General features: G+C 39.1%; 1 protein-coding gene across 1 annotated transcript in view; it reads left to right on the forward strand.

The window, feature by feature from the left end:
* The window catches only part of NSMCE2 (NSE2 (MMS21) homolog, SMC5-SMC6 complex SUMO ligase), a 134,904-nt gene that overhangs the window by 60,555 nt on the left and 50,006 nt on the right, over positions 1 to 24,343 (forward strand). Inside the window, exon 5 of the mRNA XM_051611119.1 lies at positions 4,645 to 4,798. Coding sequence (XP_051467079.1) covers positions 4,645 to 4,798 — 154 coding nt within the window. The remainder of the gene's footprint in view (positions 1 to 4,644; positions 4,799 to 24,343) is intronic.

Genomic DNA, 24,343 nt, shown 5'->3' on the forward strand with positions numbered 1-24,343 from the left:
TTAATTATCATGTATAACACATCTGTTCTCCCTCTTATTGCTGAGCTCCCGTGTAAATACTCATGTGGTTCTTCGCTGCTATGGGACTGTCACAGCAGATGCTTTTGCTTTTTCAATAGCTGTAAACAAGCTGTTGTGACTGATACTTCTTTACACCATATGTCCTGAACACTCCCAGTTCATAGTTATATGTCATTTCCAGGATGCTTTGTAGGGTGTGTGTGCCTCCACCCCGTTTCAAAATCAATGTAACTCAATGGATTGACTAATGACTGCAAGGTGTTACACAGCATGCTGGTTTTGGCTGACAGTGCTACTAAAGGAACAATTGTTTTCTTAACATGTCTTTCATGGTTCCCATGTGAAGTAACTTACTGACAAATTGAACATGCTAATGGCTTCATGCTGCTGAGACCAAAAGGCAGTATGACCCCGACTTGTTGCTCTGAATATTGATAAGTTTGCCTCATCCCGTAGCCCTGTCCTCATACATTTTGTTATGCTGAGCTCATCATCACTACATCCATCATTAATCTGTAGACCAGGAGTGGGTGGTGAGAACTAAAGAAAACTGCAATGTACCTGTTGTGCTGATGCAGTGTACGAGATGTTGCAATTCTGCCCCACTGTGAGCAACTAGGACTGATGTCACATTTTCTTTCATTTGTTTTCATGTATGTTGTTGGGTTACGTCATAGAATTAAAGAATGGTTGAGGTTGGAAGGGACCTTAAATATCATCAGGTTCTTACCTCCCTGCTATGGCCAGGGACACCTCACTTTAGACCAGGCTGCACAAAGCCTTATCCCACCTGGCCTTAAACACCTCCAGGGAGGGGGCTTCCACAACCTCTCTGAACAACCTATTCCAGCACCTTACTACCCTCATGGTGAAGAATTTCTTCCTGATGTCCAATGTAAATGGACCTTTAAACCTTAATGGTGTAAACCCATTACCCTTATCGTATTACTACAGTCTCTGGTGAAAAGCCCCTCCTCAGCTTTCCTGTAGCCCCTTAAGCTACTGAGAGGCCGCTATAAGAGGTTCTGCTTCCTGGAACCTTCTCTTCTCCAGGCTGAACAGCCCCAACTCCCTCAGCCTGCCTTCATAGCAGAGGTGCTTCAGCCCTTTGGTCATCTTGGTGGCCCTTCTCTGGACTTGCTCCAAGAGCTCCATGTCTTTCCTGTGTTAAGGGCTCCAGAGCTGTACACAGTGTTCCAGATGGGGTCTCATGAGTGTGGAGTAGAGGGGCAGAATCACCTTCCCGGCCCTGCTGGCCACACTTCCTTTGATGCAGCACAGGATGTGGTTGGCCCTCTGGGCTGTGAGTACACACTTGGTGGCTCATGTTGAGCTTCTCAGCAACTACCACCCCAAGTCCTTTTCCTTGGGACTGCTCTCCAGCCATTCTCCCCCCAGCCTGTATTTGTGCCTGGGGTTGTGCCAACCCAGGTGCAGGACCTTGCACTTGACCTTGTTGAACTTCATGAGGTTTGAATTGGCCCACCTCTCCAGCCTGTCAAGGTCTCTCTGGATGGTATCCCTTCCCTCTAGGGTGTCAACTGCTCCACACAGTTTGGCATTGTCAGCAGACTTTCTCAACCCTCTTCATGGCATAGGATATGCAGCACCAAAGAGAAATGGCTTGTGCACTGCAAACCTATTTGCTTGTTATTATAGTGGGTGGACATGCCTTATTATTCACCCATGATGTGTTGACCTTCCAGAAGGTCTGCCTGGCATTTCAGTAATAACATATGTAATGGAAAAGTGGTCAGGAGTGATGTCTCTACTAATCACTGTAATGAAAGCAATTGTGTGGAGGTCAACAGAAACTGAATTTAAAATGTAAATGTGAAAGAAGTTAAACTACAGGAAAGAGCATTGTTTGAGCATCTCTCTCATCTGACTCTTGAGCTTTCTATATTATATGGTTGTCTAAGCCATGTTGTATGTGCTGCATTGCTGGACCATGGTCCTAATACCGTGTATTGCTGTTGGGAATGTAGCTGGTGTGAAAGATGTTGGGTGTTTTTTGGTAACTTGTGGAATTGTTCGTGTTGCCTTTAGCAAAGAGCATGCTAGCTGGTACTCTGTTAGATGTGTGGCAGAGCAAGCTGCATGATTATAGTTATGTAGCCAAGGGAGAGTTTTGTATAATTGTTCTCTTGAGGTTAGTACAGAAGTCTACATGCAAGTTTTTGTAGCTCCACAGGGACAGGGGCAAAGCTTATTTGTGTGCATATAACACATATCCTCAAACATCTGTCTTTTTTTTTTTTTGCTAGCATAGCAGTATAAGTAGCAGTTTCTTCTCTTTGTCTGCACATATCTGTAATGTCCTTTAATTTTGGAAGTTGGAGTTGAGAGAACTACTGTTTGAACTCATGTTGGCTGTGCCCTTCTCTTCACCAGTCTCTCTGGGGGTATGACTGAAGATGTGTGTGTGTGAATTTCTGTACTCAAATCTCCCATGAGTCAAGAAAAATATAAAAAGAGCCCGATGTAACTAATTCAGTGTGTAATGTGGTCCATGTGGAGAGGAAAAGATTATTGCCATTGTCTTTGCTACAGGTGGATTTCTAATAAGTGTCTGCATCATTTCTTTTACTCTTCGTGTGAGTAGCAGCAGCTTGGAACCACTTCATTGTTATTTTTATTTTAGTATACACAGCTGGGTCTTCTCTATGGGTCTTCTCTGGCCATAGTGCTCTCAGGTATTGGTGACAGGTTGTGATTTGGGCCATGCTTGTGAATGTGGTCCTGTGCTTCTATATTATTTTTATGTTAAAGAGGGAATGTCTGTAAAACCAGCCTGATGAAGTTGTTGCAGAAAGGAGTATGTCTGCATTCAATGTTGTCAAAATCATTATTTTGTAATGTGTTGGATTTTAAGTGTATTTTGATTTAGTACATGCTTTCTTGCACACACCTGATGGCCAGGTTTCTTCTCCAGCTGAATACTGAAAAATGTTGGGTTTTGCTGTGATAGGCCTTCTTTTCCATTCGTGTGCTGTGATGCTAACACAAGCAAACCTTTTGAGTGTGTATGATTGCCCCCATTGCCTTGGGCACAGGATGTTCTGTTTTCCTTTGCTTGTTTTGTCAGATTTCATAGGATAAGGACAGTACACTATTGCTTGGCATTGTGCAGCAGTCCAAGCATCTGTTATGACATGCTGTTAGTCTTTCATAGTCATTATGTTCCTTTGGTACTACGATATCCCCAACTCTTTCACATTCACAATTGGATGTTGTGGTAGGTGATTTTTTATCTTCATTAAAATTGCATGCTCCCAGCTGGCAGTGCATGCTTTTTTTTTCTTATTTTTCTTTTTGCCACGACTCTCATCTGCCTAAAGTAAATGTGCCAGGCTGGCTTTACTCTTCGGAGAAATAATAGTTCTATGGATTGCTTTGCTTTGATTAAAAGGCAAGTACTTGGCTAGGTAGCATTTTATGTATTTTCCAAGACAATTTTTACATGAACATTTATTATTTCTTAGGCTCCTGAAATAAAATATATTCTGTAGGATTTCCAACGTCTCTGTAAACTCTGGCACCTGTAAGCAATTTGATGAAGTGGACCTGTTTTTCTCAGGAGGCTCTTTTCCTGTCTTTCACGATGCGTAGGACTGTGGTCTGATGAGGGGCAGAATTTAATGTGTGCAGTAGGAGAAAAGTAGCTCAGTAGAAATGGTGCTTACCTCCTTTTTTTTTTTTTCAGATTGGCATATGCTGTATGTTTGGGATAGAAGTAGCCTTTGTCTTGTTGAGAAAATGCTTCGCATTAAGGGTTTGAGGGAAGTCCACCTTCTTTCAGAGTCTGTGCTGTTGCTGATCATCACTGCATAGCACAGTCCCCACAACCTGCAAGTTAGTTCTTACTAAGACCTGTCAAAGGTGCAGTTTCATAGAATTTGATGGTGGCTTAAGAAACAGAAGGGAAAGCTCTAATTATTGTTTTTTTCTGTGGGGTTTCCCAAGTGCTTTTTGCATTCTTCTAATCTCTTAATACTGCTTGCGTGATGACTTCCTTTTTATTTCTAGTTATTTATTCTTCAGATCATTCCAGATGCAATTACTGTAAGCAAGTGCTTTTCAAGAAGCTGTGTTTTTGCCTGCCTGTGTGGCATAATGCTTCTTGTTCATGCAGCACAAATAAATTGAGGTGGTTTCCTTTCACATTAGTTAGCTGCACTGCTTTTGCTGGTGTTATCACGCTAATCATGCTTGCAGGTTATAAACTTCTGTAAAGCTGAGTAAAAAATGGTGAGAGAGTGGAAGTTTTCAGAAAACCTTTCAGGGGTGTTACTTCTGTTTTTCAGTCATCTTCTCACTTTTTGTACATATTCTTTGGTTTCTTTCACATAGAGTTTTATGCTGGTTGTTGTTAACATGTTGACCTCTACCCCTGTATAGAAGTAAAGTTGATTATAAGGTTCAGTTTTCCCTATTGTTAGTGTGAGCAATACCCTCTATACAGCAACTAATTTAAATTATGCTGAGAAGTTTCATTCATTTCAGAGCCCAAAACCTAACTATAGTCAAAAGAAGCTATGTTAATAATTTTTTGCTTGACATCTTTTGCTCTGTATTGAAATATGGAAGAATGAATAACACTCTGTTTCTTATTCCTTACAGATAAAACGAGAAAAGCCAGAAAATATACCAGACTTAAAATATTTAGTAAAAGAAAAATTTACTGCACTGGAGAGCAAGAACAGTGACTCAGATTTGGAAAAGAATGAAAAATATATATATTTTAAGGATCAACTTAAAGAGATGAGGAAACAATGTAAGTCTTATTTAAAACAAAAAAAGATTTTTTGAATGCTAAATGTAAGATGTGACTAACTGCCCTAAAATATAGAACTGCCAGTTATGGCTTAAACTAAGGTAGGTGTTCATATTTGAAAACTTGCTCAAATTGGTATTTGTATAGAAAAATGCAAACGTAATTACCTTAGTAGTTTTATTTAGGCTCCCACAGTTCCTGCCCTGTTTGAATATGAATATAATGAAAATGTTGCTTTGCATCCTTTTTTTGTAAGGTGGATTTTTTCATTTAAAGACTTTTTTTTCCCTTTAATCAATAGGATCTTCTAAAAGGATTAAGTAAGCTGTTTTCATTTGTCACTTAAACAAATTGCTCCTGTTTCACAACTTCGGACGTGTTGCAACTCTAAGGAGACCTTTGCTTTAATCGTAGAACTGTATTGTTGGAAAATGCTTACTGTGTGTGTTCTCAGGTTTACAGCTTCTGTGCACGCACCATCTAACACTGCAACTTAGTAAAATATGGTTTTCTTAATTAATTAGATTTATCAAGTGGTAAAATTTTAATTTTTTTTTATGCTTGAATTACCAGAAAAGTTGGAATATGAACAGTTACAATATTTATCCAACACAATGAAGTGGTATGTTTTTATTGCCCTGCACATATAGCAGCCATTACAATATCAGTGTGATTACTGTTGCTGGGAAAGTTCATGGGCTCTAGCAGTATTTGTGCTGTTCTTCCCCAATCATTATTATGTTTTGAAATCATATTATTCTGCTTGCTGTTCCTTGACCCCTGTACCTATTCCCTCCCACCCTACATTTTGATTTCAACATAAGCTGGTATCTCAGGAACTTCAGGAGTCATAGTTTAATGATTTATACCATTAAAAATTATATTCTGGATGCTCTCATACAGCTCTCCTTGAGCTTTGTTTTTTTGGAGCCTTATCCCAAACTCACTGAAACTAGCAGGAGGAATTTTCCTGCTGACTTCACTGGACTTTGGATTACTTCCCTATAGAGATTTATGAAGTGTGAGGACATGCTTGACAAAGTGAATTTTAGATCTGGTTTCTCAAGACTCCCTCCCTAGGATTAGAGCTTGAGGGCTTAATGTGTTTGTTTCCCATCTTTAAGGTTTTTAAGAGTTTGGGTTAGCACTGATCTCTGAGTTTAACAGAGCTCTTGGCGATACTCTAAGAATGAGCATACCAAGTTGCAGACCACAAAACGGTGTAATTTTCACTCCCTACATAACCATAAAATTATTACTGCCCCACTGTTATGTTGTAATTCCTAACTTCCATGTGTTTGTAACTGAGAAGATAAAATCTTGATAACTGACTTTGGATTTACTTTCTATCCTGTAGTTGCCTTAGGAAGGGGCGTATGCCCTAGTAGTGCATTCAGCTCAGGCTGTGGGACTGAGTTCTAACTACCAGACCTGTTGAGAGAAACCCAAAGTAAATAAGTACAATAAGAGTTACTATTTAAAAAATAACTACATATATATATATATATGTGTGTGTGTATATATATATATATATATATATAAAATTAGGGCGTCGTTCTGTTACTACTGTCTGAAATTCAAATTTGTCTTATTATCCACTTGAACTTCTGTTTTGTTTGTGCACAGAGGTCATCCTGTGCCCAAAATGCATGATGATGTTACTGCTGTATCCAGTACAGGAGCTATTGTCAGCTTGGGTTTTGTAGAATTCATGATGCTTTGGATGAGGTAAATGCATCACATTTGCTCCTATTGCAGCATTTAATACAATTTAAAAAGTTGCATGGAAGGTTTGGATGCAGTATAACAAACATGTATTCACTGAGACCCTGGTGCAGCCCACCTTCTTTTGACTTGCATGACTAAAAGCAACCTTGGGTCTGCAGATAGAAAACAGGTGCCAAAATCAAAGTTAAATTTTTCAAAGCAGGCACAATTTTGCTGCCTTAAACTTGCATCAGTGTTGTGTCTTCTGCCTAAATAATCTGCTGACGAGCTATAAAGTCAGTTACTTACTTTACTGTCCATTTCAAAAGTCTCTTCTACTAGTAAGGCTCCTAGAACTTCTTGAGTAATAATGGGTGACTGAAGATCAGTTGAGTTTGTTTATAGTCACGTGTAGATTTGCTTCTTTATGATACAGTGACCTGGAACCAGTAAGACTGTCCAGTTTCTGTATTTGTTGTAGTTAGGTGATCTTGCCATTACCCTTATCCGCCCTCTCTTCTTTTGTGTGATTTTCTCACTCATACCTGGCCTTTAAGAAGACTCATGGAATTGCATATCATAAACTTATTCACAAGCTTAAAAATGACAGATACCTACATTTTTATAGGATCAGGGCCTCTGGTCTTAACATCTTTGTGAGAGGCTAAATTAACTGAAGTAGAATAAAATCTTTAAAAGACATCTACTACAAGTCTAGTCCCATAATACAGCATATTATAATGTGTCTGCAGATGTTGGGACACACTTGAAAACTGCTTGCTGTGAGTTATGTCTATTGATAACTTAATCCACAGCTACCTGGTTAATATTTTGTTTCAACTATTGGTCTTGCCAGGCTTGGACACAGCTTTTAGTGCATAACTCTTGGCCAGTTTCAGTCACTAATATACAGTATGGTCTAATTTTTAGCTTTTTCCTGGGGTTTGGTTTTATTGCTAAATCAGATAAAATGCACAAAGTCCAGCCAAGTTTTCTCAGAAGGGCTTTTCTGGAGTTGTATTTTGTCTCAGCCTTTTCTCTCTCAAAGGAGAAGATGAGGCACGTGCTGAAATGATTTGCCTTCTGGCATGAGTTACCCTTAATCATTACATATCTTTTATGCAGGGTTTGACATTTTGTGTTCTAGAATAGCTGGACAAAGAAACTTTATATTCTCACATTGTCTTGCTACTTAGAAATTAACTAGGATTTGAAGGAGAAAAACTTCTCAACAGTTTTATATAGGGTGAAGAGTGTGACCATGTGAAGCAGTTAAATGCAACCTGATTTTAGCAGAAAGTTAACAAAGCTGATCTCTTCATATTCGCTGCCACAGTGATGAAAGGGAGCTGCATGGTTGTTCCCCGATACCTGACAAGTGACATGCAGCAGGGTAGGTAGCTCTAATACTCAGGGAGGACAATGGAGCTACATCACCTTCAGATTGTCCTCTTCTCTAGACAGTTCTGGGGGAAGGAGACTTTCTTAGCTTTGGAGGTTAGCAGCACTTAAGGTACAGAAATGAAATTGGGAAAGTGCATCTCTGTGGCAGTGAGGATATCATGCCTCAGAGCAGTTTCTGTTCTGCTCATCTTTCAGACAGTTTGCAGGCTTTTCCCCTCAATCTGTGAGACTTTCTTATGCAGATACTTTAGCTGGAAGTTGTGCAAAATGATGCAAAATCTCCACCTCTGATGATATGTGTCAAAACACTGTCAGACAGGTTTTGTGTGAACAGCAAGTGATTCTTCTCAAGTCTGTTTTCAGAACTATCTTACATTTCAAAATTCTCACTTCTTATTTTTAATGGAAAACATTTTCATTTTTCTACTCAAAGCTACTTGGAATGTAAGCAGTAGAAAATAGGTGTTGATTAATTTGGGGGTTCTAAAATTTGTTTGCTTTATACCATTTCTTGTACTTCAAAATGGCTACGTTATATTTTCCAAATAATTGAACACTTGGAGGGATATTCACTAAATTTGGTAATATCAGAAAATTCAAAATGATTGCATGCATGGTTTGTAAGGAAACATTTTTGTGACCTTAACCCCACATGACTGATGCTCTCCTTACACATTGGGGTCCTGGATGTGTAGAGTGCTTAGTGGTCTTCTTTTGATGTAGTGAAATGCTTAAGCAGGTTGCTTAAATTGAATTGCATGAGTAGATCCTTTGAAATGAGTGAGATTTCTGGCATGTATCACTTCCTTATTGGAGTGCAACCACAGTACAGAACCTTGCAGGACTGAGCCCATAGGAACAAAGTCATGATTACTGGAGGAACTGTAACTTTGCATTTTGTATCTTCTGTAAATTTAAAGTCCCACCTTCTGTTTAAAGTTGTGTTACCAAGTCTTTTTATTTCATGCCAGTGTATATATATATCAAAGGCATCTTCTGGCACAGAGAATTTTGCCCTTACTAAATGAAAGTTAGATCTGTCTTTAATGTCTATGTATCAGTTTGAATTTCTGATACTCTGTAAAAAGAGCTAATCAGAAGATACAATCTCTACTCCTGTGACCCTAGCTGCCACTGCTGTGTTTGCTGAAGGTTATTTAGTTTCACATTCAGTGCACAAAGGATGACAGGTTTCATAGCCCTTTTATAGCATCTGATAACATGCACTTTGGAATCCTTGATAGCTGTGGTCTGTACCAACACCCAACAGATGCCTGCTTCAGTAGTCATTTCATAAAAAGTGTGAAGATTGCAGTGAATGACAATATTGCTGGTTATGCCAAAAAAAATTAAGGAGTGAATTTGGCAAATGTAGGAAAGACAGTATTTTTTTGATGGGGATCAAATAATTTTGAGATGCAGTAATAGTTAAGCTTTGTCATAGGGAACTAGTCATTGTAATGTGTTTTGGGAAGTAGCAATGCTACAGTTGTGAAGCTCTTCCTCGCCCTCTCCACTGAAAAAAAGTCTCAGGGGCTTTGAAAGGAAAAAGTACGTATCGTGAGTTAACATTTTGCTAGGACAGATTTATAGTTGTTGTCAATAAACAAATATTTTTAAAGGACAAGGTTTTAAATTTAATATTTAATGTTCAAGTAGACATCATAATTCCCTGTTGGTATATACATGTGCTGAGAAATAATGATGTACATAGGTGTTATTTTAAAGGCAGTTTGGGGTAGAAGAAATGGCACTGTGAAAGGTATTATCTTTAAATTTGTGAAGCAGTCTATCTGGAGATTCTAGGAAAGACTGAAGTCTTTTATTTGCTTTTAGTAGGATAAGAAAACAAGCTGCAACAAGACACTGTGTAGTCTAATGCTTGAGAAGTTTCATCCAATTAATCCTCACAACATTGCACTGAGGTAGGCAGGTTAATTTTATTCCTCACCGTGTAACAGAAATGAAACTTGAGTAAATTCTTGAAGTTACTTGTGTGGGGTGACATGACTGGTTTGCAGATCCCAGTTTTTCTTCATTTGTACCTAACCTCTTGGTCTATTTCCATCTTTATTCTTAGCTGTGTTGTCAGAAGTTCAGCTGAAAAAATAACATCACAGTATTTTTCTTTGTATTTTTAAATATAAAGTAATAGTTTAGAATCCCCTTACTGAGTAACTATGGGAAAACAGCTTCAGCACAAAAGTTGAAAATTCTAACTGAAAGTGGGATTGGTGTTGTGACAGTTCAGTGGTGTGTGTGGGATATGCACTTTTCATTTATGTAAAATTCCTTATAGGCAGCCCTTGACTAGTAGGGGAATGAAAGATGATCTAGCATTTAGAAAGGTCACTTAAAGTTTAGGAAACCTCAGATCAGTTCTTTGCTTTGTTACAGTCTTCTTGTATTAGATCAAGTCATTTTGGTTCAGAACAAATCACTGGGAGTTAGGTGCCTAAAATCTTTGTGGGTCTGAACCTTACACCTATGTCTGAAATTCAGCTATGTATGTATTGTGTTTGTGGACTGTGCAAGGAGAAACTAATCAATGTGGACTGGCTTATATCTGTGCTGCTCCAGGCTAGTACCACATGGAGCTGCGTAGCCACGTCCACTGTCAGCTGCAAAGGACTCAATTGCCCTACTTCTCTTCTGGCACTCAAACCTCATAATTGTTTTTCATGATTCTTTTTGTTCATTTCAAAGGCCCGACATACAAACCCTCTGTTTCACAGAGTTATTGGAAAGAGAAGCAAGCTAGAGAGACAAGCTAGATGAACAGGTGCTCAAAAAACTATAGCAATGGGAGCTATACAGCACCTAAGATGAATATCCAAATCACAAAATTACCATCATAGCTAGTGTCCTTGCTAGTTTGCAAAAAAGGACCAACTCTAGGATGAGTGAAACTGTCAGAACTTCATGTTTGCTACCTGGGACAATTTTCCAAGATCAAAAATTAGCTGTGTTGATAAGACAGCAAGCAGAAGCTTGTATTAATAATAATTCTGTTGGTGGTTTAATGAAAAACATCAGTTGCCAGTGAATCTGGTTAGGGTTTATTTGATTAAACAATTGCCTTTCTAATGTAATGGATCAAAATAAGAAGTTTCTGGCTTTGGCATTTAGAGCTCTGACGTGGAATTCATAGTTAAAATGAAAGAGGAATCAGTCCACCCCCTCCAACAGCCCTTCTCCATTGTGAGTAACCTACAGTGTAGGAGACCTGGGTTTCAGTCTCAGTGAATTAAAAACAGAACTTGACTTGACTTTGGGCCTACTTAGTTATTGACGTGTAGCTCTGCAATCAGTTTCCCTCTCTCTATTCAGTGTGTATTTAACTATATATAAAAATGGAAACATCTGCAGAAGGAAATGCTGAGAGACCCTGACCCTTCAGCCCTGGGGTAAAGGCACTCAGCTGAGGGAGGTATCTAAATCAGAAAGAGCATCAGATGTAGATCTCTCCTATTACAGGAATCTGCCCTTCCAATAAGTGAATACTGGGGGGTAAACTCTTTTTATCTCTTTCTGTGTCACCTATCTGCTCTATACATGTATTTTTAAAATATCTACATTTTATTCCATTGCAAAAGTCTTTACAAGATATAATTTTTGCTTTTATGTCAGCCTGAATTTCAGATCAGCACTCAGTATATAAAACTAGAAAGGAAATGGAGTGTTGCAAGAAATATATTTTTTTTTATTATTATACACTTAGGTGTAATACTTTGGTTAATTTATTCATCTGTCATGGGATAATTCTCTCTTAAGTGAGCACACTGATGGCCATCAGCATGGCATTTTTACTGTTTATAATAAAAATGTAGGCCAGGAAGGGAGCTTCTGGATGCTGATTCCATTCTCTTGATGTTGCAGTCAATCACACTATCTAATAAAGTGCAGTCTTAAAATACATTTTTTTCCCCCTTTACTTCTATTGCAAGAGTGATGACAAACCTTATAACTGTGCTTCTCTCATCTGTTCTTGTGCCAGCGTTGTAGCTTAGCTCATATAGATGTCCTTCCTCAATGCTGTTTCATTCAATCCAGTTAGTTCCTGGATTTCTTGACTCTATGGCAGCCCATTTGTGCAACATGGAAACTTAAAAAATCTCATGTCTTGTGACTGTATTTTAAATCATCAGAAATGTTTTATAAAATTGAGATGAGTAAGAAGCACAGAGATAGGTGCTAAAGCTTCTCTGTCTCTGAGATTCTGAAAACTTCAATAGATGGATTATGCCACATGGAATATTTGCTTTCTGGTAAAAAAAAAACATGACCAATTTCACCAAGAGTTTTCATTCCCTTCTTTCATGGTATAATAATACAGAATATTTTTCTTGTAAAAATCTGAGCAGTGAAAATGCAAGGACTGCCTCTGCCAGCTCAGTACAATTTTACTAGTTATTATGTCTTTTGTATGCTATTCAGACAAATTTAAAAGATTAGAGGATGGAGGAATTTCATTCTTGTGACATGAGCTTACAGCTTAAACTTCAGTTGTGATCACAGGAAAACAAGTGAAGAACAGTCCTGGGAGAAGAAAGCAAAGAAAGAGGAAAGGCAAACAGTCTTACAGTTTTTCAGTTGAGATGTTCTCATTTTGAAGTTAGGATATTGGAGAGGAAGGAAGAAAATACAGCTCAATGGAACATTAAACTTGGAGAACTTTTATTTACTCATTTTTTTTTTCTGTTACTTGAGTGTTTTGCTTACTCTTGGAGGGATAGTGGTTGTTTTTTTACTCTTTCTGTATGTTAATTTTCATCATTTATATGTGGGGCTTTGTGCCATCAGTGTGCACAGGGATTAAAGGAATACTGCTTCAGGTAGGACTGTGCTCCACATTGTGTGCCAGCACAAAAATAATTTGAGGAAGAACAGGGAGGAAGATCTGAGATAATGTTGACTAAATAATAATCCATCACGGCCTATCACACTGCATGGTAACTTCAGAGTACTCTAGTTCAGAGAAAGGAAAACACTTGATATTTTTATGATTCCTGAAACTATTTACCATGTAGCTTTCTTAAGTGTCTTTCAGAAGAGCTGCGGGTTGAGCTAGGTCTTGGTTTGGTATGCATCAGGGTAGCTTCTGAAATCAATGGAATTTCCCTGGCTTATTCCTGCAGACAGTAACATGCAAACTAGTAACGTGTAGCAAGATTAATGAACATCCTGTCATTCCTTTTCAGAAGTTCATGTGCATTGGCTGCTTACCATGATTTTTTATATCCATATTGTTTCATTTCTCTCTCAAAAGCCTTAGGCATCAATACCCTCACAGTACAGGATGATTTCTTTCCAACTTGAATTTTATGTCATTGAAGTTACTGGAGATCTTCACAGTATCCTAAACCTGTTAAATAAGGGGAGCTGAAATGTAGGAAGAAAGCTGGAGAAGCGCTAAAGGACTGCAAAACCCATCTTGTATGTTTGTGGACCTCAGACTGGATGCCCAAGTCCAGCTAAGTGCCTTGGCTCCCACAAGGAGTGTTAGAGCACATCTATGGGAGCAGCTTTGTTCAGTGACACATCTGTTCGGTCAGCATGGCCTGCTTTCCATCTGTACATCAATCACAGTTTGGCATAAGATGACTAAAAATGTGCAAACTATAAAGTAACACAAAGGGAATGAATCGGGGCTTTTTCTGTGAGACTGAACACATGTGCTTATATTATGGAGCTGAAGATGAATTGGACTATGGCTCTAATCTGTGGATTTGGGAATTTCAGGTGCTTAAATGATTACTGATGTTGTCAGGGAGGTGAATTGGTAATTGTGTGCACTGTGTCCAAGGGGTAACCTAAGATATGTTGCTTTCAGTCACCATTAGCACAAAGTCAAAGAAGTCAAACACCTTTGATGGCATTTGCACTTATTCTGGAACAGGTTTGGAGCACAGAGATGTTCTGTCACAACTGAAGAGTGGTTTAAGTTGTCAGCTTTCAGCTGTTATTAGCTCTCATTTGAGACACAGTATCTGACTTTACATGTGTGAATAGCTTTATCCTGTCTTACCATCTCAAATATTGATGCAGATTTGTTGTGTTACCAGACTTGCTGTGAATAGTCTCAGGATTAAAGGCAAGTGGTTTAACAGGTGTTCCAGCAGGAACCAAAAATACCTCATGAGGAGAGAAGCAGTTAGTGGAGTGATGGTGAGAGTGCTTATTTTTTATATCAAAGCATTGTGTCTACAGCAGTTGCCCAGGAAGCCGTAGGTTTTCCCTGCCTTGTGCCCTCCATATTCGCTATTATTCATCATCAGAGTAAGACTGCTGGGTGGAGTGGACCTTACATCTGATGTCATACAGCTGCTCATAGGCTTTGAAGCAGCCCTCGGCAGAAGGCTGGTCTGCAGGGGGCACCCTTTGGCCCTTCGGTTCAACTCAAATCTGCTGCCTGTGCCGCTGGAAGCGGACAGGGCTAGGAAGGATGCAAAGAGAGTGCATGACTGTGTATTCCAGCAGACAACTCACTTAGCAAGGGATGAGCAACTGGGTCCCTACCTGTCTGTTGCCACTTTCTCTTCTTCCACTTGGATGGAGCTGTGCTTGCTCTGAAGAGCCAATGAGGTTGCAGTACAAACAATGTACTCCTTGTTACTCAGGCTGGGACAGCTCTGGGCAAGAACGAAAGTCAGAACTTCAGATCCTTGGAGAAGCTGGAAGGGACTTACCAGAGTAAGATGCCTTCAGGGTTAGGAGGCCACTGAACAGGATTTTTAATAATTTGGGACTTTAGTGTCTGTAGTTTGCTTCAGTTCTTTGGACCCAATCCAGACTTAAAAATTCTCCCTCATTCCCTATTTGAAGGTTTATGGGTCAATCCAAGACTTAATGAAATCAAAATCAAGTCTTTCCAGGAAGGCTGTTCATCAGGATCTCTCTATAAAATTCCAGTATAAGCTGAGTGGCTAGTTTATAATCAGATAGGAAAATGGGGGAAAAAGCCCTGCTTATCACAGCATGGAAGAAGACTTCATGCAGGAAGGCTAAAGAGTTTTCTTTGAGGTGAAAAAATGTAAAAGCTTCCTCATTGTTTTATCAGCCTCTATAGTAAAAATAGTAATTACTGCAATTTAAGACTAATGGATAAATCACTGTAGGAAAGTGTGAACAAAAAAGTTTAACAAGCAATCATGTGTAATCATTAGTGTGGGCAAAGCAAGCTATTCACCTAACCTTTGCTGCAGCAGCCATTGCTTTGGGTTTTTTATTGTGTGTGGGTTTTTTTCCCCTACAAGTCAGGTTAAATTCTCTCTGCCTGTTCTCCAGCAGAGCTTTGTTATGCCATGTGAGATGTCTACACAGTTGGTCTCATGTTCCTCAATTTCACAAATACCTGCTCACCTAGGAAAACACGTCTGTGCAGCTCCATTGAAGGCACGCCTGCATATGGGTTTTGTTACATCACAGCTATGTCATGGACAGATATTTTCCAGCTCTGTCGTACTTTCTTTACCACTTCTCTCATTTTACCCAACTGCTCCCCAGCCTGAATCAGCATCCTTCCTCGTTTTTCTGCAGCTGCTTTCCCTTTTCACGTGATGCCACAACCTCCTTCCTCCCTTCAGTGCTCCTCTTCAGCTTTTCTCCCTGCCAGCTCCTCCTCAGAAGTGTCAAAGAACATGTTGCCCGTGGCTGATGTACTTAGTTTCACTAGTGAGGCCTTCATGTCAGTCTTGTTTTGTCCTGAAAAAGAAACCCAGTAATTTCATTATCTTGATAAACAATTTGGTTCACCTAAACATGCTTTTAAGTTACTGACATGCCAGTGTGCTTCCAGCTCAAGCCATAACGTAGAGGAAAGTAGTGGCTATTGACCACTAACAGTATGGTTGGTGGTGTGCTAGCTGTAGCTTTACATTTCTGTGAGAGGTGGAAAATCTAGTAGGTGAGTGAGTCATCAAACCCAATGTAGCAAAATTCAGTTGTAAATGAAAGAGGAACATTTCCATATTCTTCATTTGGCTTAATTCCTGTGCCTAATGGCTGTGTATATACCATAAACATTGTGAAGGAGCAACCATGGAAACACTTGTTTTCTTACATTGCTAAATTTACTCTGGGTTGAATATTAACACAGTGCCTGGCATTACTTTAAAAGCAAAAATAGCTAAAGCGTGACTCACTATGAGTCATTTACTGCTAGTCCTGCTATACTGCCTAGAGCTTGACATTGAACAAGTTGGCAGCCTGCATTGCTACATTTTTTTCTAGGAACTTTGAACACATTTCATTCTTGTGAATTCTCTTGTGCAACTGTATTAAACACAGCAATGTGTTTATTTTGCTTCCAAAGTCGAATGAATCAGAAAATGGTGAAACAAGGAATATTTTTCTTGGAGATTCTGGAAGAGCTGTATTCTGAGAATTACTTTTTAGCTGCAATAACAAAATGATTGCATGGATGTTAAAGTTAATTACATATGATCCAGATTATGTCAGATATGCTGTAAACATTTTAAAATAACTTTAAAAAAAAAGTAATAAATTGCATTTTTGGCAAAGCCATACATGGAATCAGAAAGCTAAGCCTGTAGGTTGAGACCATTTTCTCTTTGGTTGGCAAAGGTTTTATGATGGGAAAGCAGTCAACTCAGAAGGGGCAGACAAAGCGAGGCAACTGGGTTCCTATTGGTTGTATTTAAAAGGCACACCCTAAATATGGTGCTTGGTATCTGACAGCGAGTAGCTTGCTGGCTGCCAGTGGGAATGCCTGTAAAAGATCAGCTGATTTCAGTCAGACGGGAAGGGGTAATGAGAGAGGGTTGAAACCAAAGGCAACTTGCTGAGGCAACCATGTGATGATCTCCTGAAATACACTGGCAGGGCCGAATGTCACTCTTCAGTATGCTAAAATTTTCGTTCCAGCTAAATGTCATTTCTAACATGAAGCCATTTCTTAGAACAATGAGTAATGAATTCCTTTCATATTTTCCATATTTTTTATTCTACTTCTAATATTACTGTGATAATTGAAATCTTCTGCTATCAGCATACAGCCTTCTGTCTGACTTTAAGGGAGGTATCATAAATCAAATTAAAATATTAATAATGGAAGTTCAAAACATCTACAAAAGTAAAGCCCTGTGTACCTGGGTACGGTTAGAAAGCTTGCTATGTAATCTCTTCCTTTGGCTACAGATGATGGAAACAGAGACTGTAGGGTACATTCATCTGTACATATAATAATGCATGCAGTTGCAGGATCTTTATAAGCTAAAGCATTTTCTCTATCTGATCTGTTAGAACAGCAACTTCAAAAATTTCTCTTTAATTGGTTTCCCTATTAAAAATCTCATTGTGATGAGTCAAGAGAGAAGTAAGAGTGATTAATTAAGCTTAACTGTGGCATCCTATGCATTGTCCTGATGTGTACATTATGTCAGCACAGAACTGCACTGAAGAGACAGACTTCTTCTGTTTAAAATTTAAAATTGTTCAGCTAACCAAAATAAGGTTAAAATAATTTTTCTCTTAAGTTTTCTTGACTAACAATCATACTAAAAAATTATACCATGTTATTTTCCTAGACCTAGAATAAAGAAAATGATTGTGTTACATCAAAAAGTGTAAAGTAGGACATGGTTTTCATTTTTTTCTGTGTCACCTCTCTGACAGTGGCCCCCAAATCACTGTGATTAAAATTATTTCAGTAGTTGCTTATGTTACATGCTCTTTAGCAATCTCTTCCTAGCTACTGAATAGGCTGTGCCTCAGCCACACCTCCAGACATGTTATGCAGAATATAGACCTGAGAATGGGTGTTAGGAGTAAGACTGTCTTTTAAAAGACAGCTCTGTGTAGGAGGTTTTTCTGCTCTGAGGATCATCAGAAAGATTGGAGCTGCCTAAGGCAGGCTATCTCTTGGGCATCTCTATACACGTCGTGTAAGTAATGCCTCTATTAAGCTATAGCAAATGATTCCCCTCATGCACGTGTGTGTTTCCGTGTGCACATTCACACACGCTGACACAGAGTATGGGCAGAGCAGTGACGTGGGGTCTTTCTCTTTGGGACAGAAGAGAAAACGTGTGCTGAGCTCTAGATTAGGCACACAGGGGCAGCAGGACAGCCCAGTGCTGAATGTGAAATTCTTTACAAAGTATTAATTGTTTTCCATAAATACATAAGAAACACTCTGTCGAACTGAAACCAACACCCTGTTATGTGTGCATCCTAAAATGGCAGATGAAAACTCTCAGTTCTCCAATCACTTTCTGTTCCAGTTACAAATCCAAGATAATTTTCTTTAATAATTTCATATGATAGAACAAACAGAGCACAATTTGCAAAGCTGTAAATCATGCACAGTGCTGAAAGAATTCATATCCACTTCATCACCACAGGCAGTGAGGATGTCCATCTTGTTGCGTTCTTTTTCTGGGTCTGGAATTGTGCTTGAGGTGCAGTATAGGAATCATTATGTCTGTGAGTTGTCAATAAAAAAATGATAGGAATTTTGGAGTGACAAATTGTGTTCTCAGGTTCAGCAGTGCTTTCAACAGCAGAATGGAGGGGGGGTTTTCCCACTTGCAAATTGATTTTATCAGTTACACCTAATTTGAGGAACTGTTTTGCATATACAATGGATGGGATGCTTAGGATGTAATTCTTTATTCCCCTTGAGTTATGAATAATATACTTACTACTAAGCAAATTTACCATTAAGTGTAGTACTGGCACAGCATGAGCTACAGATGGCCAGAAAAAAAACTTTTCTTTTTTGTGACTGTGCCCTTATAGAAGCAACCTTATGACTAAGGCTGTCCCATGAGGCTTTAATCTTAAAAATAGCCCTTTTTGCTGCAGTTTTTCTGAGTTTGATTCACAAACATAGTCATGCAAGATCCAGTAGCATCACTGGACTGACTGTTAATCACTGTCACCTTTTAAGAAGAAGAGACTGAATGTTAAATTGCTCATTTCTAACAGCTGCCAAATTATTTTCTTTTTTCAAAAGCCATTAGTCTAACAGATTTCACTGCATCTGTTTTTGGGGTTTTTTTTCCAAACTTAAAAACTATGGCAAGCCTTTTATACTTAAGGTGGCGGGTGGTTTTGCAGGGTATTAGTGGACTTACTTGCCCTGAGATTAACTACCGACCTGAAACTGCAAACAGCTGTTTGCAATTGAAAAGATCTTCCAGGTCATTAGGGTCCTTAGTTTTGGGGGAGTCAAGTCACTGAAGACTAAGAGAGTGAAGAGACATGCTTTTCAATAAGCAACTTAGAAACTTCTACTTTAAGGCATAATAAGTAGCTTGTGCATTTCAGTCAACTGCCAGTTGAGAAGGTTAAGTTACTGCAGGCTAACTTTCTGCATCAACACTGCACATTACAAAGTTAATTTCCTAAATCCACATTTAGGAATCTGAATCTGGAGCCATATTTTTAGTTTTCAGATAAACCTGGAGTATCTCTTTAGCTCCCAGATTGAGAAATTTATTGCCATCTTTATTATGTTGCCCTCTGTATATCAGGGAAAGTCTGCAGCTTGGGATGAGTGTCTACAGACATGTACAGACATGTAGAGTTCCTCTGCCTTCCTAGTCTCTTCATCTATCCAGTTCAGTGCCATGCAAATGTGGCCGTGCAAATTCTGAATCAGCACTAGGTCTCCGTCAGTTCACCCAAGGGAATGGGAGAAGAAGTTCTGTTTACACTACCTATGTAGATGTACCCTCAGATTCTCCAGAATTCCAGAGAAAGAAGATTGTAATTAGAACAATGTGCTCATAATTTTGGTTATATGGATGTTTCTACATGTGGGTTAATTTGCTTTTACTGCTTGTTCCTCCTGAGCAGAGGTCAAGCCTCAGCTTGAGACATCAGCATGATTAATATTACACTGGATAATCTTATCACAGCATCACTATAGTATTTTTTTTAGCAGGTAAAAATAGGTAGCAGGAACTGAGAACTCTTTAATAGTCTGTGAACCTGTTGACATGCCTTCTATATAAGGTATACAAAAAACCCCACAACATTCTATATGTATGAAGCTTATTCCAAAAATGCTTCAATAGAATTGTTTAAGGAAAAGATCATGTTTGCAGTTCAGGTATTGTCTTTGGACCTTAGTAAAATACTACAGAATGTGAATCAGTCGATGGCTATCTGTGACGAGCAGGTAAACAAAAGATTTATTTCCCAATGGGTTTTTCATATGATGGTGACAAACTCCATTGCACAACAATGGTCACATTCCAAAGCTGCAACCAGGTTCTGGAGGGCTTAATTTCACAACTGCTTACTGTGTCCTATTGCATTACAGTGACCTTTCAATAAAGAAGGGAGATTGCTGGTTTGTTTTTTTGTTTTTTAACTTAAAAACTGAATGAGGATATAGTGCAGTGCCCTACTTCTGCATAGCAAATGCTGTCCTTGACATTTTTAAACTGTGTCCCCTAGTGAAATATTCATAAGCTTTAATGTTTTCTGCCTTTTTATTAATCTTACACCATGTAGCTCTGCTAAGGTTTACATTTACATTGGCAAGACAGTTAATTGTAAAAATATTTTCTGATATTGAGAGACTGTCATTAAAAGTATGTTTTCCTAGTGTAGAAACTTAGAAATCATCCTTCTAACATACTAACTTAACAGACTTGTTGTTTAGTTTGTAAGTGGGAATTTTTTTCAAGGTGAACTTATGAAGCCCTGATTTTTAAAAATCATTTGGTTGAAAAATAGCTACAAAGCAAACAAGCTCATGTTGACATGATATGTTATAAGAAGGCTATAAGAAGGAATCTAAATATTATGTAATTCCTGACTGCTACAATTTATTTTGTGATCATGACATTCCCTACATATTGACTTATTTTGGAGTTTGAATTTTAATAACATGAAGGATTCTGCCACAAGTACACTCTTACTTCATAGTATAAAACAGTTCTGTAATCTTCAAAATAACTTCAGTGAAAAATTACTCTGCAGCTGATAAGTGAAAACAGTATCCAGCAACCTGAGAATGCAAGCTGAAAAGGCCAGACCTGAAATGGAGACTATTTTACTAGGTCCCGGGAAGGCCAAGTAGAGAGAAGCCCAACAAACACTCTAGCCATAACCAGGAATGAGCAGCTAGTTAGATCAAAACAGTTGGGTCTTAGATCATCCCTGTCTGTGATGTGTGAACATCACTTTCAGACCTGAGCAGGCCTTAAATGAATGGTAAGTAGATTCTGAAGTTTGAGTAAATGCCTATTGAAGATAACTGAATAGTAGCTATTAAGCCCATTCTCAGCTACAGACTTGCCCATCATCCACATTGTTTATGTTGGGTGTGTGCTCAGTCAGATTTAGGTCTGACTCTGGGAGATGCTCTCCTTGAGGAAGCTTGAGGCTGCCAGCCTGACCCCAGGCTGTCAATCATGTGGTGTGATCTGATCAGGTGCAAGTAGATTTGAGCACCTAACAGCCCAGCTCACCAGCAGATCACATCACCTCTGCTGTTTGGATGCTCTGAGTCTGGGCTACAGCTGTGCTGGCAGCTGACAGCATGATACTGTCCATGACACCTAGAATACTTTGCTTTCAAATAGCTGTTGACTTTACAGCATAGCCCAAGGCCATGAATTAGCCCTGAAATTAAGTGAGAATTAAATTGAATGTATAACAGTAGCTTGAAAGTGGTCTGTATTTCTAGTACCAATAGATGTCCTTGGAAGAATCCATAGCTGTAATGAGATTCCTAGCAGAGAGAAAAGGTCACTTCCATAGCGAGTCTCCCCCCCGCCCCTATTTCCACACCAAAAGGAAGCTTTCCGTGGTGCCAGCGAGTCTGAAAGCAGTGTAAGCAATTAGCAAGAAAGAGCTTGAAAATTCCATCGCAAGAAGCAGGGCTGCTCAGGAGTGGAGACGCTTGGGATTGTTCAGCCTGATTAGTTGCACTGACAGAGAGGTGATGTATGCTAATTACAGCTCCTTAACCTCCTTAGAAGCAGTTGCATAAAAGCACAGAACATCTCCATGTTGAAACATAAGGCACTGCAGCATTCCCTGGCTTCTCCACGTTGGTACTCTCAGCCCATCTGCACGATCCGTTGACCTGCGTGGGTGATGCATAGGAAGGTGTGTGCCTGTGAGCCAACCTCTCAGTGGCTGCGGGTACAGGAATGGGAAAGTTTCTCATTAGGACGTGTGGCTGAGTAATATAACCCCTGATTCTATCTCTTTGGGTCAGTCAGCCTTTGAGAGTGGCTCATGAAACTGCGGTTGACTATTTAGCCAGTGCTCTGGAGTGCTGGTCTGGTCCAAGAATAAACAATAGAAACGAGTTTTTTATGTAAAATGTCATTGCAGCTTTACCAGGTGATACTTCCTACTGTGTTTTTTATGCTGTCTTCATTATCACAACAAGAAATAACGACGTGTGATCTATTACAAGCAAAGTAATGAATTGTTCAGTATTGCTTGGAGGGGGAAGATGAGATCAACATGATATTTAAATTAACTTTTTGTAAATACAAAGGTGTCATCATAGATAATGACTGTCACATTTTTTCCAGGAATTAAAATGAAAGGATGTTTTTCAGCTGTTTTTCAACACTTTTTTCCAGGTGGTTCATGGAACAGATTGTTTAAGACTTAAAATAGAAAAACAGTCATTAGGCAAAAAAAAGAAAAAGAAAAAAAAAGAAGTTTAAAATACTGTCTTTAAAATAAACAACCAGAGACTTGAACAAAAGATCTAAATTGAAATAATGTGTTGTGTTCTGCTCTTTTTCAAGGCAGTTCTCTTTAATTTGGTGGTAGTGTTGTAAACCAAAACGTAATGCCTTTCTGGAAATTAATTCATAAACAATAATTAAATAAGGGATGTTTCTTATATGTGGCAGTAGAGTTTAATCTTGCATATTGCATGGACTAAGGCTTATGAGGCACTACAGGAAGTATGTGCCACAGCAAGCACTTAAAACCATCATAAAATATGCCTAGATTTCATGCATGTCATCATTACTGAGGCAAATGTCATCCCTACTCTCTAGTGAACTTCTTCCAAAAGTTTCCATACACATTTGGTTAAATGTTTGGTTTCAACATTATTTCAGGTGAAAATGAATATGTAAATGAAACCTGACAACCGTAAACATAGCAAAGAGATGTTAGTGCAATTCTTTTTTGAAAAATTGCATATTCTAACTGGTTAGGCATTGCTTGCAGGAATCCTTTTGTAACCATTGACATTGACAATGATATTTCCCCAGATCCTGTTGTAACCATTGACGTTGACAGTCGGTTTACTTCTCAGTTAGTGTTCAAGAGCTGACCTGGAAGATATTGGACTGCTCTTTCTTCAAAATCTAGCAAAAGTACAATATTCTGCTGAGGTTTGAAAGTAAATATACACATGGCTTGCTGTTGGTGGATGAGATGTGCAAATTTTATGTTCAGAAATAAGTCTTTTAAGCAAACATCAAAGGAAATACTCACATACTTGAAGAGCTGGTAGAAATGCATGTATCAAGTTTGAGCATACCATCAACTAATTCAAAGTTTGTCCAGAAACACTGAATGCAAAATACATGGGCTAGGCCTGTACCCATGGTCACTGTGCGATTTCACCCAGCTCCAGTATTCTTAAAACTTGTGTTTGTGGTCTTGTAGTTATCAGTGTGGTCAATTTAAGCAGGATTTTTTCCCTTTTACTAATGTTTTTTTAAGATTCTGCATGTATGTTACATGCAGCTACCTACTCTTGTCAAGCAGTGTGCCAACTGTGGGGATTTCACTGTTTTGAGCCCTGTCTTATACTCCTTCCTTGCAGTGCCTGTGTCTCACTTCTTTGCTTTACAACCCTGAACTCTTTCTTTTCTGGCCAATGGCTGATGGCTGCCTTCTGAAGCTTTGTTCTCACAGTGGCAGTGCCCTCTACCCAGATCCCCTGCTTAGGAAAATCTCCCCAGAAGGTCCTTTCCTTGAGAAACAGCCTGGCACAAGCTCTAGATATCCACTGCCCTTGTGATGTCTCACCAGGTATGTGGAGGGCCACGCATCAGCACTGAGTTACATTGGGAGATTTCTGTTGACTAGTTCTATGACTTTGCTCTTAAATCCTGCCTGCTGTTGAAGTACGAACAACATGAGGAGCACTCTGGGTTATTTGTACTTACTCAGCTGAAGCCTCTTATGAAGACAGGCTGAGAGTTGAGGTTATTCAGCCTGGAGAAGAGAAGGCTCCAGGGAGACCTTATAGTGGCTTTCCAGTACCTGAATGGACTACAGGAAAGCTGGGGAGGGACTTTTTACAAAGACTTGTAGTGAGAGGATGAGGGGGTAGTGGATTAAAACTGGAAGAGGGGAAATTTAGGTTAGGTATTAGGAAGAAATTTGGTGTGAGGGTGCTGAGACACTGGCACAGGTTGCCCAGACAAACAGTGGATGCCCCATCCCTGGAAGTGTTCAAGGCCACGT

This window comes from Apus apus, chromosome 2 (assembly GCF_020740795.1).
Source record: "Apus apus isolate bApuApu2 chromosome 2, bApuApu2.pri.cur, whole genome shotgun sequence".
Taxonomy (NCBI): domain Eukaryota; kingdom Metazoa; phylum Chordata; class Aves; order Apodiformes; family Apodidae; genus Apus; species Apus apus.